This window comes from Elgaria multicarinata, chromosome 3, assembly GCF_023053635.1.
Source record: "Elgaria multicarinata webbii isolate HBS135686 ecotype San Diego chromosome 3, rElgMul1.1.pri, whole genome shotgun sequence".
Taxonomy (NCBI): domain Eukaryota; kingdom Metazoa; phylum Chordata; class Lepidosauria; order Squamata; family Anguidae; genus Elgaria; species Elgaria multicarinata.
The window spans coordinates 170,849,206-170,865,184 of record NC_086173.1 but is presented as its reverse complement, the minus strand read 5'-3'; the positions used below and the strand labels follow the sequence as shown (position 1 = coordinate 170,865,184).

The 15,979-nt window shown below is 43.5% G+C and overlaps 1 protein-coding gene across 1 annotated transcript; it reads left to right on the top strand.

The window, feature by feature from the left end:
- The first annotated feature begins 515 nt into the window (after positions 1-515).
- LOC134395774 (major histocompatibility complex class I-related gene protein-like) lies at positions 516-14,022 on the top strand. The gene is made up of 4 exons (XM_063121936.1): positions 516-753; positions 6,057-6,329; positions 11,832-12,116; positions 13,934-14,022. Exons 1-4 carry the CDS (start codon positions 516-518, stop codon positions 14,020-14,022), a joined length of 885 nt encoding a protein of 294 aa, XP_062978006.1.
- Positions 14,023-15,979: the final 1,957 nt, after the last annotated feature.

The window sequence follows — 15,979 nt, the reverse complement described above, 5'->3', positions numbered from 1 at the left end:
ATCTATGAAAGTTGTTTTGATGTTTTTGTGGTTTGAGTGTTATCACTCTTATTATACTGTTGTTTCTAAACCACAGCTTTCTCTTTGTTCCTCCTTTTCATAGGGTCACCCTAGTTGTGACGGAATATGATACCTCAGTCTTCAACCTCATAGACACATTTACATTAATTATAGACAATGCAAAGCTTCTGGTAGAATGTTAACAAATTAATATATATTCATTCCCATCATTAACAAGCAAACAAAGTTGCTAGTAGTTTTTTGGGATGGAGGTGGGGGATTGGGCTACCCAGGCCCTCGTTGGAGAGATTAATTGGATCTTCTCTATGTATTTCTATCAACTGTTGGGTCAACTGAGTCTCTCCTTGCCTTCATGGAGGAAGAAGGATCATGGGAAGCAGAGATGGTTCCCAGGGGTGGCTTGGCAGGGGTGGGGCTTGGCTGCAGTCCTCTTATTTCCTCCTCCCTCTTTCCTTGCAGGCTTCTCATCGCACTGTCTTCACTTTTCCCTGGGCATGTGGAACTCTGGCCAGGGGCTGGCGACATTTCTCCTTTCAGCGTACCTGGATGACCAACTCTGGGGTTATTACGACAGCAGCACGAGGCGGGCCCTTCCTCGAGGCCCCTGGATAAAGAAAGCAGAGGAGGACGACCCCTCCCTTTGGGACATCTACACTGAGAGGGCATCCAGCGTGGAGCTGCATTTCAGGCGTCACCTGCTCGTCCCGGCAAAACACCACAACCACAGTGAGGGTGAGTAAAGAACAGGACGGCATGGATCCGTCGAGGTTCGTCCCAGGAGATGGGGAGAGGCAGCCATGGTGTAAGTGTGTGAGTAGGGGGGAGTTGTTCCGTTTTCAATCCACACCCTCCCCCTTTCCTAAATTTAACCAATGAACATCTTGGAGGGGAGTGTGTTCTCTCTGCCTTCTTGCAAGTGGCGGCATGGTGATGGGTGAAGTAAGCAAGACCAGGCATGGTCTTACACTCTTACTTGATGCTGCATCATGGTTGAATATTATACACACTCATTTGTTTCTCTGGGCCATAACACATTTGCATTTCCCCCTCATTATTAATTTTTATTTTTTCTGGCAACACAAACATCCATACCACAACCCGTTACACAGAGTACAAACAAAAATACAACAAAAGCATCATCTAAGGTTAAGGTGTACTTTCGGCTTTCTTCATATCAGAAATGCGAACTATCTTCTCTTGTTCCTCCATTGCATTTAACACCACAATTGAATTCATTTCTTTCTTCTATCTTAGCTATATTTCCACAGACAAATACATCATTTCTCTCTGTTTCTTGCAAAAATTCTATTAGAGGTTTCATTCAGACCTGGATGTGGACTTTTCTCTCATTATCGATGTGAGCTTTGCCATCTCCGCCAACTCCAACATCTTCATCATCCATTCATTCATTGATGGTGTTGTTTCATTGTTCCAGTTTTGTGCATACAACAGTGAGCGTAACATGAGATAAATTCATAGATCTAGCAGCACTGAACAAAAATTGTTTCCGGATCATATTTGTCATCAAAGACCGTGGATTGCATCATGATGTATCTAACGTTTTACACATTGTTGTGACCTGAAGACATCCTACATCTTCATGCATTTGTTGCGTAAACATAGAATCATAGAATAGCAGAGTTGGAAGGGGCCTTCAAGGCCATCAAGTCCAACCCCCTGCTCTATGCAGGAATCCACCCTAAAGCATCCCTGACAGATGGTTGTCCAGCTGCCTCTTGAAGGCTTCTAGTGTGGGAGAGCCCACAACCTCCCTAGGTAACTGGTTACATTGTCGTACTGCTCTAATAGTCAGGAAGTTTTTCCTGATGTCCAGCTGGAATCTGGCTTCCTTTAACTTGAGCTCATTATTCCGTGTCCTGCACTCTGGGAGGATCGAGAAGAGATCCTGGCCCTCCTCTGTGTGACAACCTTTTCAGTATTTAAGTATCATGTCTCCCCTCAATCTTCTCTTCTCCAGGCTAAACATGCCCAGTTCTTTCAGTCTCTCTTCATAGGGCTTTGTTTCCAGACCCCTGATCATCCTGGTTGCCCTCCTCTGAACACGTTCCAGCTTGTCTGTGTCCTTCTTGAAGTGTGGAGCCCAGAACTGGACGCAATACTCTAGATGAGGCCTAACCAGGGCCGAATAGAGAGGAACCAGGACCTCACGTGATTTGGAAGCTATACTTCTATTAATGCAGCCCAAAATAGCATTTGCCTTTCTTGCAGCCATATCGCACTGTTGGCTCCTATTCAGCTTGTGATCTACAACAATTCCAAGATCCTTCTCGTTTGTAGTATTGCTGAGCCAAGTATCCCCCATCTTGTATCTGTGCATTTGGTTTCTATTTCCTAGATGTATAACTTCTATACAGAGGGCAACCAGGATGATCAGAGGTCTAGAAACAAAGCCCTATGAAGAGAGACTGAAAGAACTGGGCATGTTTAGCCTGGAGAAGAGAAGATTGAGGGGAGACATGATAGCAGTCTTCAAATACTTAAAAGGTTGTCACACAGAGGAGGGCCAGGATTTCTTCTCGATCCTCCCAGAGTGCAGGACACGGAATAACGGGCTCAAGTTAAAGGAAGCCAGATTAAGGCTGGACATCAGGAAAAACTTCCTGACTGTTAGAGCAGTGCGACAATGGAATCAGCTACCTAGGGAGGTTGTGGGCTCTCCCACACTAGAGGCATTCAAGAGGCAGCTGGACAACCATCTGTCAGGGATGCTTTAGGGTGGATTCCTGCATTGAGCAGGGGGTTGGACTCGATGGCCTTGTGGGCCCCTTCCAACTCTGCTATTCTATGATTCTATGATTCTATGAACTTCACATTTATCCCTATTATCTCTCACTTTGCAACTGGCTTCCTTCCAGGATGCTATGGACTAGTAGTTAGCGAGATGTACCTGTTTTATGTCTTCCTGCTGCTACTTCCATTGTTTGTTGTTCTTCAGATGATTACATAGGCATAAAGTTCAAGCAATGGCCAGCATATTTGATATAGACATGCAGTTCAAACAGCAGACAATATAATTGATTACACAGACATAATTAATACAGACATGATCATACAAGATGGAGTCACTTTGGTTCATTTCCCTTACACATTTGGCATTCCGTGTTAAAAGTTTGCAATGCCTCTGAATGTAAACTTCTTCATGTCTATCAGTACTATGGATGTACATGTTTGTTCTCATCTGCACCGCAAACTTAATCTGTAACCCTAATGATGGGAGGAGATTTATTTATTTATATTTTTATTTATTTATTACATTTATATGCCTCCCCACAGCCGAAGCTCTCTGGGCGGTTTACAGAAATTCTAAAATTGAGGTAAAAACATGACATGTATGTGCCGCTTAGTATAATAAAATCTTCGAGTGGTTTACACATAGTTGTACAAAATCATGCCTGGTGTGGAGAATTTTCCACAGTTCCACAGTTTTTGTACAAATTCGCATTCCCACCACATATGTAAATATGTTCCTTTTTTTCCACATCCTCTCCAACAATTTGCTGAATTCAGCTTATTTATTCTATTTAATCTCACCGGGGTTAGATACCACCTCCATTCAATTTTATAATAATTTTCTTTTATTCTCACTGACATATTTCTCAACACTCTTTGTCTCCATATTCCCTCCCAACTCTGCTGCCCTATCTGAACCCTCAAATCGGTTTCCCAAACCATCTTCCCCATATTTTCTGTCACCCTCTTCTCAACCAATATTCTATATATTTCGCTTGTTAAACCTTTTATCCTTTTATTTTCTCCTATCTTAATTTCTTTCTTTACAATCAACTCTTCAAATTTTGTCATTTCACTGCACTCTCCATTATCTCTTAACCATTTCTTTGTCCATTGTTCCAATTGCCAATAATTTAACCAAGTTAAATTCTTCCCCTTTAACATCTCTTCTAATTTTCCACGAGTGTTCATCTCTCTCAACCATTTTTTTAACCTCATTATTTTTTTCTCTATTAAAATTTTACTCAATCTCTCTTTTAAATTCCCTGGGAAATTCCTTAACATTATCACTGGTGTCAATGGAGATATACTCAAAAGTAACTCCTTTTTATATAATCGCCAAATTTCCCAGTGGTTTTTTAGAAGAGGGTTTCCTATTTCTTCCCCCCACTTTTTATTACATTCTCTAAAAATATATATTTTCCAAACTCCAATCTTTATCCATTCTTGTTCTGTCCTCCAACCAACCTAATTCTCCTACTCCTATTATACCTTCTACTATATATCTTAACCTATTGGCTACATAATATAACTTTATATTTGGGAGTCCCAATCCTCCTTTTTTTGTGCTAAGTACCACCTATTTTTATTTATTCTCGCTTTCCTATCCCCGTTACAATAATTATTTATAATATTCTGCCAACTTTTTATCTCTTTTTCTGATATTCTTATTGGTAACATTCTAAATATAAAGTTAAGCTTTGATAATATTTTCATTTTTACTAATGCCATTCTCCCAAACCACGATAAATTTAACCTTTTATATTTTTCTACTTTATCTATAACTTCTTTTTTCAGTTTATTTAAATTCTCCTTTTCTAAATTCTCTAAATTTTTTGTAATTTTAATTCCCAAATATTTAATCTGTTCTTTAACTCTCATTTTCTTTTCCTTTCCTTCCCAATCTTTCACTTCCTTTTTAATATAATTAAATATCATCATTTCTGATTTTAACCAATTTATTCTTAATCCCATAATTTCTTCAAACTCTTTCAAACGTTGTTTAATTCTTTCCATTATCTCAAGTGGATCCTTAACAGTTAACAATGTATCGTCTGCAAACATATTTAATTTTACTTCCTTCTTTACACCTACTCCTTCTATAATCCCATCATCTCTTATCGCATTTGCCAACAATTTCATAACCAATACAAATAGGACTGGCGAGAGTGGGCATCCTTGCCTAGTTCCTCTGGCCAGTTGTATCTTATCTGTAAGCCCATCATTTATTACAACTGAAGCTGTGTTTTGAGAGTATAATTGTTCTATTATACCTTTAAATCTGTCTCCAAATCCCAATCTTATTATTATCATCTTTAGTGCTTGCTAGCTCACACAATCGAACGCCTTAAATATATCCAACATTATTATTCCCGCTTTTATCTTTGACTTTTTTACCTCCTGCATCATATTTATAACTCTTCCAGCTAAATTATGCATTTGTCTACCTGCTACAAAGCCACACTGATCATCTCCAATATAATTCCCTATGAAAGTATTCATCCTCCTTGCCAGAATAACTGAGAAAATTTTTGCATCCTGATTAATTAAGGAAATAGGCCTATAAGAGTCGGAAATTGTCAAGTCCTTATCTGGTTTTGGAATTAATATAATTAGTGATTGTTCCCATGATGGCTGTATCTTCTCTCCTTCTATTATTCCATTATATAATTTCAATAATTTTGGTACCAATTTTTTAAAAAATGTTTTATAGTACTCAGATCCCAACCCATCTAACCCGGGAGATTTACCCCCTTTCAATTTCTCAATAGCTTCCTCAATTTCCCTTTGAGATATAACCCTTTCCATTAATTCTCTATCCTCCCTTATCAATCCCCTCTTTATATACCTATCTATATAACTCTCCATCCTCATCTTATTTGTGTCCTTTTCTTTATATAACTCTTGATAAAATTCCTGAAATACTTTTATTTCCCCTTCCATAGTGCTACACAATTTCCCCAATTCCAGCTGTGTTTATATATCCTATTGCTTAGCAACACAAAGCTCTTATCATAGCTCGGAACCTACAGGGTGTAGCTCAGAACCTTCATGTCATGTATTGCTTTGCCTCAATTCTACAACAGTGCTATCTAGTGGCTTTATCATGGAACCAGTGGACCTCGCTAAGGTGGCAAAAAAAGTATAAAAAACACATGGAAAGGGCCCGATCTAATCTCTCAAGGAATCCAGAAGCAGAAGCCCTGGTAAAGTTGCAGGAATTTTGCCTGGCGTAGAAATGCCCTGGATCTGTTCTGAATTCCTGCCTTCTGTGTTTCTTTAAGGGGTTCTCATCCGGCAGGAGAGGGTTGGCTGTGAACTGGGCGAGGACAAGAGCAAAAGAGGGTTTGACCGGTTTGGCTACAATGGGAGGGATTTCATCACCTTTGACTATAAAGCCCTCACCTGGATAGCAGTTGATGCGGATGCAGAAGTGATCAAGAGGAAGTGGGAAGCTGACCCAGGCTTTTCCCAGAGAAGGATTGTACAGCAGGAGGACTGCCTTCAGACGCTACAGCAATTCTGGAAATATGGGAAGGAAGCTCGGCAGAGAAAAGGTGAGGACGAGAAATGTGCAAGGGCATGGTGGTGGAATGTTGGTTCAAAGAAAGGGTAGCACTCTCTTCCCCCACCCACCCACCCCTGCACAAACCCTGGTCTGCAGGCTTCATCTGGTCATGACTGCGGTGAATGCGTAATGTTAATTTGGTCCTGTTTCTCTTCAGAAGGTTTACTAATCCCCGTCAGTTGCTGGGGAACATGGGCAAGAGGGTGTTGTTGCTCTTGTGTCCTGCTTGTGGGTCCCTGGTCAACAGCTGGTTGGCCACTGTGTGGAAAGAATGCTGGACTAGATGGACCCTTGGTCTGATCAGGCCTGGCTCCTCTTATATGCTTATATTCTTAGAATCATAGAATAGTAGACTTGGAAGGCGCATATAAGGCTATTGAGTCCAGCCCCCCTCTCAATGCCAGAATCCACCCTAAAGCATACTTTAGGTTGTTCTTACGGTACTACACACCTTGGTGGGTAACTAAGGGCTCCATCACACCAGCGTTTCATTGCACTCTTGTCATGCCAGGTTTGCCGTTTTGCAGCACGGGACTCCCATGCCGTTGTGCCTGTCCTGCAGTCACCCCGACTCTTTCATCCATTTTCTGCAGGCAACATCCAGTTTATTTCCTCCATGTGGGATTAAAGTGCCCTTCCACACCCATGTATCACCATCCTCATGCTATTTCCTTTATTGGGGGCGTCTGCTTTGAAGGGAGGTCTTCCTGATGAAAGAGGAGGGTGGGGCAGTTCTCCTCCATCATGTCATTATTATTATTATTATTATTATTATTATTATTATTATTATTATTATTATATTTATATAGCACCATCAATGTACATAGTAAATAGCAAGACCCTGCCGCATAGGCTTACAATCTAATAAAATCATAATAAAACAATAAGAAGGGGAAGAGAATGCACCAAACAGGCACAGGGGAGAGTAAAACTAACAGTATAAAAGTAAAATCAAAATCAAGTTTTAAAAGCTTTAGAAAAAAGAAAAGTTTTTAGCTGAGCTTTAAAAACTGCGATTGAATGTGTAGTTCATGAATGTTCTGGAAGAGCATTCCAGGCATAAGGGGCAGTGGAAGAAAATGGATGAAGCCGAGCAAGGGAAGTAGAGACCCTTGGGCAGGTGAGAAACATGGCATCAGAGGAGCGAAGAGCACGAGCGGGGCAATAGTGTGGGATGAGAGAGGAAAGATAGGAAGGAGCTAGACTGTGAAAAGCTTTGTAGGTTAACAAGAGAAGTTTATATTGGATTCTGAGGTGAATTGGAAGCCAATGAAGAGATTTCAGAAGTGGAGTAACATGGTTGGAGTGGCGAGCCAAGAAGATGATCTTAGCAGCAGAGTGGTGAACAGAAACCAACGAACTGATGTGAGAGGAAGGAAGGCCAGTGAGAAGAAGGTTGCAGTAGTCCAACCGAGAAATAACTAGTGCATGAACAAGAGTCTTGGCAGAAGAGACAGACAAAAATAATCAAATCCTGGCAATATTATACAGGAAAAAATGACAGGATTTAGCTACTGCCTCAATATGAGGAATAAGGAGAGACAGGAGTCAAATATAAAGCCAAGACTACGAGCTTCCTTGACTGGAGTAAGTGTAACATCGTTGACAGTAAGAGAGAATGAGAGATGAGGAGAAGGTTTAGGAGGAAAAACAAGCAATTCAGTCTTTGCTATCTTAAGTTTCAAACGACGATGAAGCAACCAAGCTGAGATATCTGAAAGACATGCCGAGATACGATCGTGAACATCAGGAGAAAGATCTGGAGATGAAAGATATAATTGTGTATCATCGGCATACAGATGATATTGGAGGCCATGAGATTGAATAAGATTACCCAAGGACAACATGTATAAAGAAAACAACAATGGGCCAAGCACGAGCAGGCTTGCACTGACTCAGTTGAACGACAAGAACCAATGAACTGTAGGGGGAAGGAAAAGGGGAGGGGTGGGGTGGAGTGCAGTTGGGAGAACAAACAAGCGAAAGGAGATTTCACAGGTACAATGGCAATACCACAAACTCACGTGAAAGGCACCGTTAGCTTGACCCGCTAATGAAACGGAGGTGGAAATCGCGGAGGCAAACCAGGGGGGGTGAAAAAGTAGGTGTGATGGAGTCCAAAGAGGCCAACATTACCCCAGACTAAAGAGTAAATTCAAATGCATGAAATGCTTATTTATTACACTTATATACCGCTCCCATAGCCAGGGCTCTCTGGGCGGTTTACAGAAATTCTAAAATTGAGATAAAAACAAGTATACAAAATTTAAACTCTAAAACACAGAACATACACACATAAAGCATTAAAAACCATTAAAAATACTAAACATGTGGGCGATTAAGATGTGCCGCCATATGCCTGGGCAAAGAGGAAAGTCTTAACCTGGCGCCAGAAAGATAGCAGCGTTGATGCCAGGCGAGCCTCGTCAAGGAGATCATTCCATAGTCTGGGGGCCACCACCGAAAAGGCCCTATCCCTCGTTGCCACACTCCGAGCTTCTCTCGGAGTAGGCACTCGGAGGAGGACCTTAGATGTTGAACGTAGTGACCGGGTATATTCACGTCAGGAGAGGCGTTCCGTCAGGTATTGTGGTCCCAAGCCGTGTAAGGCTTTATAGGTCAAAACCAGCACCTTGAATTGGGCTCGGAAACATACAGGCAGCCAGTGCAAGCGGACAAGAGCAGGTGTTATATGGTCGAACCTTCTGGTTCCCGAAATCAATCTGGCTGCTGCATTTTGCATGAGCTGCAGTTTCCGAACCGTCTTCAAAGGCAGCCCTACATAGAGCGCGTTGCAGTAATTTAACTTGAGGGTTACCAGAGCATGGACAACTGAAGCCAGGTTATCCCTGTCTAGATAGGGGCGTAGCTGGGCCACCAACCAGAGTTTGTAGAAGGCACTCCCTGCCACTGAGGTCACCTGAGCCTCAAGTGACAATGATGGATCTAAAAGAACCCCCAAACTACGAACCTGCTCCTTCAGGGGGAGTGCAATCCCATCCAGAACCGGTAGAACACACACACCCATCCTGTCAGCGGAATCACCTACTAACAGCATCTCAGTCTTGTCTGGATTGAGTCTCAGTTTATTAGCCCTCATCCAGTCCATTGTCGCAGCCAGGCACCGGTTCAACACATCCACAGCCTCTCCTGCTGAAGATGAAAAGGAGAAATAGAGCTGCGTGTCGTCAGCATACTGATGACAGCGCACTCCAAAGCTCCGGATGACCGCCCCCAGCGGCTTCATGTAAATGTTAAACAACATGGGGGACAAAACCGACCCCTGCGGGACCCCATACTTGAGAGTCCACGGGGCCAAGTAATGTTCCCCAAGCACCACCTTCTGTAACTGACCCGCCAAGTAAGAGCGGAACCACTGCAGAGCAGTACCTCCCACTCCCAGCTCAGCGAGTCGTCCCAGAAGGATACCATGGTCAATGGTATCGAAAGCCGCTGAGAGGTCGAGGAGAATCAACAGAGTCACACTCCCTCTCCTGTCTTTCTCCCGACGTAGGTCATCATACAGGGCAACCAAGGCTGTTTCCGTGCCAAAACCAGGCCTGAAGCCCGACTGAAATGGATCCAGATAATCAGTCTCATCTAATAGTGTCTGGAACTGGCCCACAACCACCTGCTCAAGGACCTTGCCCAGGAATGGAACATTTGCTACCGGTCTGTAGTTACTAAGATTTTCCGGGTCCAAGGAAGTTTTCTTCAGGAGTGGTCTCACTACCGCCTCTTTCAGATGGTCTGGGACTACTCCCTCTCCTAGAGAGGCATTAATCACCTCCTTGGCCCAGCCGGCTGTTCCATCCCTGCTAGCTTTTATTAGCCAAGAGGGGCAAGGATCCAGCACAGAGGTGGTCGCGTGGACCTGTCCAAGCACCTTGTCCACATCCTCGAGCTGTACCAACTGAAAAAATGGGAGGGGGAATTAACAAAGGTCGCATGGTGGTTACATGCACGTTAGAATCTATCTCTATCTATCTCATTCCGTTATCTGCAGCGAGAGAGAATGTAATATAAATATGAGATTAATTTGATTGCCCTTTTAATTCAAATTTAGTTAGCAGGAGTGTGCTGAGGAGAAGTCGTACGTTTCAAACAATGAAAACCCTGCCTTGCCTTGCCTTTAACTTCCTCTTAGAACCATAGCACTCTTCTACACAAAGTGGGCTATTCACTATGAAAGCGGTATGAAAGCGGTATATAAAAGGCAGGAGCCACACGACTGCTTTATAGCGGTACTGAAGTGCACTGGCAACTGTTGGGCCCTATGACACATCTACACCAAGCAGGATCTAACACTAGGGTCTGGAAACAAAGCCCGATGAAGAGAGACTGAAAGAAGTGGGCATGTTTAGCCTGGAGAAGAGAAGATTGAGGGGAGACATGATAGCACTCCTCAAATACTTAAAAGGTTGTCACACAGAGGAGGGCCAGGATCTCTTCTCCATCCTCCCAGAGTGCAGGACATGGAATAACAGGCTCAAGTTAAAGGAAGCCAGATTCCAGCTGGACATCAGGAAAAACTTCCTGACTGTTAGAGCAGTATGACAATGGAATCAGCTACCTAGGGAGGTTGTGGGCTCTCCCACACTAGAGGCCTTCAAGAGGCAGCTGGACAACCCTCTGTCAGGGATGCTTTAGGGTGGATCCCTGCATTGAGCAGGGGGTTGGACTCGATGGCCTTGTAGGCCCCTTCCAACTCTGCTATTCTATGATTCTACGATTCTATGATTCTATGAAAGTGGTATGAAAGCGGCATATGGTCTGTGCCTTATGGGACCCAACAGTTGTCAATGCACTTCAATACCGCTATAAAGCAGTCGTGTGGCCCCTGCCTTTTATATACCGCTTTCCTGGTGGAATATCCAGCTAGGGCAGGGTTTACACTACTGCTTATAATGATTTATAATGGTTATGACAACTGTTCAGGCTCAGGACACATTACATTTACAGTTTTCATACCATTTTAAGAGTGTTATATGCTGCTGATGAGCCCATAGAATCAGAGAATAGTCGAGTTGGAAGGGGCCTTTATGGCCATCGAGTCCAACCCCCTGCTTTAATGGTTAAATGCACCAATCTCTCACATTGTTTAAATTGTTTTAAAGTCTATACTGGTTTTCGCTTGATTAATGGTTTAATTTGTTTTTAGCTGTGTATATTTATTGTTTTATGCTGTATGATTTCATCTGTATGCCGCCCTGAGATTCCTTTGATATAGGGCGGGATACAAATGTTTTAAATATATAAATAAGTTTGTTCTGTTTGTTTCCCATACTCTGGGCATTAGTATATAGACATCCAGGACCATGTGCTTTGTAGTCTGCCTTTGTTCCTACATTGTTGTGGAAACTATTTTAAGGCGCTATTGGAGCTGTTCTCTGTGTTGTGGTTCCTGAGACATCATCTATTGTTCCCTTGAAGAACATCTGTCCAGTGTTGCCTCCTGTCCATGTAAAGACCGTTCTTGGCCTTTCTGCAGAGCCCCCGGCAGTGAAGGTGTCACACAAGGTGAGCTACGACAGCCTGGAGACCCTCACCTGCCGTGCCCACGGCTTCTACCCCAAAGATATCAACGCCACCTGGAGGAAGGACGGGAAGCCTTGGGAGCAGGAGACCTCTTCTGGCGGTGTCGTCCCCAACTCAGATAGCACCTACCACACTTGGATCAGTGTCAAGATTGAGCCCAAGGACAAGGACCGCTACCAGTGCCATGTGGAACATGCCAGCCTGATGGAGCCTCTGGATCTGCCCAGGCAGGAGTCTGGTGAGAGACGGGGTGGGGGGGTGTTGGAGAGCACGGGCTCCTGTGTGAGTGTGAGTGTGTGGCAGATGCTAGGAGGGAAGGAAAGAGAAACTAAAGAAAAGCCAGTGTGGTGTAGTGGCTAAACTGTTGATCTGGGAGTCGGGAGATCCGGGTTCTAGTCCCCACTCAGCCATGGAAACCCACTGGGTGACTTTGGGCCAGTCACAGACTCTCAGCCCAACCCATCTCCCAGGGTTGTTGTTGTGGGCATAGAAATTTATTTATTTATTTATTTAAAAAAATTGTATCCCGCTCTCTATCACTAAGATCTCAGGGCGGCATACAGATAAAAGCATACAGTATAAAACAATAAATATACACAGTTAAAAACAAATTAAACCATGAACCAAGTTAAAACAATATATAACTGCCTAAAAATGGCCTACACTGGGAAGTGGACATAGGGGATTCCATTTGGGGGCTTAGTTTATTGTTTTGGATTTGATATTGGCCATAGGCATGTGCAAGGAGTGTGCCAGGTATGCCCAGGCACACCCTAATGTCTCAAGCAATAAGCACTGGATTGAGGGGGCCATTGAGTAGGGATCCAAAGGGGGATCCAGATGCAGCAGTATTGCGTCCAATTCTGGGCTCCACAATTCAAGAAGGACGCAGACAAGCTGGAGCGTGTTCAGAGGAGGGCAACCAGGATGATCAGGGGTCTGGAAACAAAGCCCTATGAAGAGAGACTGAAAGAACTGGGCCTGTTTTGCCTGGAGAAGAGAAGATTGAAGGAAGACATGATAGCACTCTTCAAATACTTAAAAGGTTGTTACACAGAGGAGGGCCAGGATCTCTTCTCGATCCTCCCAGAGTGCAGGACATGGAATAACAGGCTCAAGTTAAAGGAAGCCAGATTCCAGCTGGACATCAGGAAAAACTTCCTGACTGTTAGAACAGTACAGCAATGGAATCAGTTACCTAGGGAGGTTGTGGTCTCTCCCACACTAGAGTCATTCAAGAGGCAGCTGGACAACTATCTGTCAGGGATGCTTTAGGGTGGATTCCTGCATTGAGCAGGAGGTTGGACTCGATGGCCCCTTCCAACTCTGCTATTCTATGATTCTATGCTTTGCTGCCATGCTGAAGAACCACTATTGTTCCCGGCAGCAGGAGGGAAAAGGCGAGCCATGCTTCAAAGAGGCCAGGAGGTGGGGGCCCCAAACGCTAATATTGCCTTGTAAGCCCATCCCTGACCAGTGTCACCACAAAAGCCCACTAATGCCGGAGCTTGAGGAGCGTCTCCTCATTCCTCCTCTCATCTGCAATGGCCCTCCTGCTGTCGGGCAAGCCGAAAGCAGAGTAGAGGATCAGTGTCTACAGTGTTTAAAAAATAAAGGAATAAAAATAATGTCCATTATGGTTGAGTATTTAATCAATGATCGCCTTTTTTAAAAAAAAATCCCTGGGTGCACAGCCTAATGAAAAGTTCTGTGCACACCTATGGTGTTGGTGAATCATCATGCAAAACCCTTTGCTTCCACGGGGACATAATACAGTTAACCACGAATTCATAGCCACCCCTTTCCAGACACTTAGAAGCACCCTAGTTTTGATGGTCTTGTTAGTTCATGAATAGATCTGCTTTACCAGAAGCAGAGGCACTGCAAGGTTTGCAGGAGTCCTTGTGACTCCTGGTCTGCCCTGCTCCTTAGGCTCCTCATGTATTATTATTATTATTATTATTATTATTATTATTATTATTATTATTCTGTTGGGTGGCAGCAGGGATTCTCGGCTCCCTCCTCCTTAATTTCATTCTTCTTTTTCCATTTCAGCCTCAGTGGGTCGCTTTGTGGGAGTCTTCTTCGGGGTCATGGCTGCCATACTAATGGTGGCTGGCATCATATTTTACAGGAGTAAGTAAGTCATGGTAGAGGTATCTGAAATCTCAGGCCAGTATCCAAAAGATGAGCTGCAACCAGCTTTAAAGTCACACCACTGGCTGCCGTTAGTCCCAGGCAAAGTATAAAGTGTTGCTTATTACCTTTAAACCTCTACTTGGTTTGAGTCCAGGTTACCTGCGGACTGCCCTCCACACTCAGGTCCTCAGGAAAGAACATACTTCAATCAGTGAAAACTAGGCTGACATCAGTTTCCCAGAGGACCTTTTCTTCTGCCACTCCCAGTTTGTGGAATAGCCTGCTGGGAGATATTCGCCAACTTAACAGTCTCTCTGAATTTTAAAAAGCTATAAAGACGTTTCTCTTTTGGCAGGCCTACCCAGTTGAATTTTAAGGTGCCTTTTAATAATGTGCTGCCTTTTAATAATGTATTAGTTTTATATGTTTTTAATCAATTATATGTATATTATGGTGTTTTGTATTTGAGTTGTACCCTGCTTCGGTTCAGAGGGAGAGGTATGATCAAAAGGACCTGCCAAAAAGCATGAGTGGCCAGCAATGAGCATATGATAAAACGCTTGCCTGATGACGCTCCAAGAGCCAGCGTGTGAGTGAATCATAGTATCATAGAATCATAGAATAGCAGAGTTGGAAGGGGCCTCTAAGGCCATCAAGACCAACCCCCTGCTCAATGCAGGAATCCACCCTAAAGCATCCCTGACAGACGGTTGTCCAGCTGCCTCTTGAGGGCCCCTCCTTCCCATTCTCTCTAAGTAAAAGCCAATGATTCTGTTTCATTTCTCTCCTTCTAGCAAGGGACCAACGACATAATGGACAGACAGCTCTGGCAGTAGCAAAAGCCTGGGAATCACATCCTGAATAGCAAGAGGATTTCTAAATCTGGTGGAGACTGCTTGGGAAGGGAGAGGGACCAGCTACTCTCAGAGCTCCATCACACCAGCGGTTTAACGCACTCTCGCCACATCTGGGGTCTGCCAAACTAACTGTCAAATAGAGATTTCTGGACACAAGCTGTCAGGAGCTTCAAAGAGCTGCATGGGGACCATGTTCTCCTCAGTCATTGGGTCTACCAGGCCCCACGTCTAAAGATGGAAGGTCCTGCTTAGGTAGGGTGACCCTATGAAAACGAGGACAGGGCTCCTGTATAGAAAAGGGAATTTCAGCAGGTGTCATTTGTATATATGGAGAACCTGGTGAAATTCCCTCTTCATCACAACAGTTAAAGGTGCAGGTGCCCTGCCCTCTTTTAAATCTGGTCACTCTAGTATAGCTCCTGCAGCTTTAACTATGGTGATAAAGAGGGAATTTCACCAGGTTCTCCATAGATACAAGTGACACCTGCTGAAATTCCCTTTTCTATGCAACTGTTAAAGATACAGGAGCCCTGTCCTCCTTTTCATAGGGTCACCCTAGCTTAGGATGGTTAAGTATCCCCGAATATAAGAAGGTATTTTCCTTAGCAAGGCTTAATGTTCTCTGCTCCAAACTATTAGATGGCAGATTTAACCAGATCCCAATGAATGACAGATGCTTCCCCTGTAACAACAATGAGCTGGAGTCCATCTTGCATGTTGTGTTCTACTGCAGTTATTACGAAGAGGTCCAGAAACACCTAATAGGCGCCATTACACGTTACACAGTACGTTTATGTTACTCCAGGGCACCAATCACTCAATTACTGAGCAAGTGGCCAAATTTCAGAAACTGGCTGCTCTCATGAGATCACTCGTGATTGTTTGATCATTTCTTTTAAATTTGCTGATTAGCGCTTTTACAGGTTTTGTATCCTTCCTTTTCTATAAGCATTCATTGATTACTATGTATGTATTTCACATGTTGTATTAATGGTCTATGGAGTGTAAATAAAGATGGATTGGTTGGTTGATTTTGATTGATTAGTTACTCAAGTTAAATACACCCGCAAGCCTTCTGGGGATTGCATTCACACATATAAACACC

What these genes read in the sequence shown, in the direction of transcription:
- LOC134395774 (XM_063121936.1), top strand. Translation starts at nt 516, where the DNA reads ATGTGGAACTCTGGCCAGGGGCTGGCGACATTTCTCCTTTCAGCGTAC. An exon ending in ACACCACAACCACAGTGAGG is followed by an intron (nt 754 to 6,056) that starts GTGAGTAAAGAA and finishes TGTTTCTTTAAG; the next exon opens with GGGTTCTCATCCGGCAGGAG. An exon ending in TCTGCCCAGGCAGGAGTCTG is followed by an intron (nt 12,117 to 13,933) that starts GTGAGAGACGGG and finishes TTTCCATTTCAG; the next exon opens with CCTCAGTGGGTCGCTTTGTG.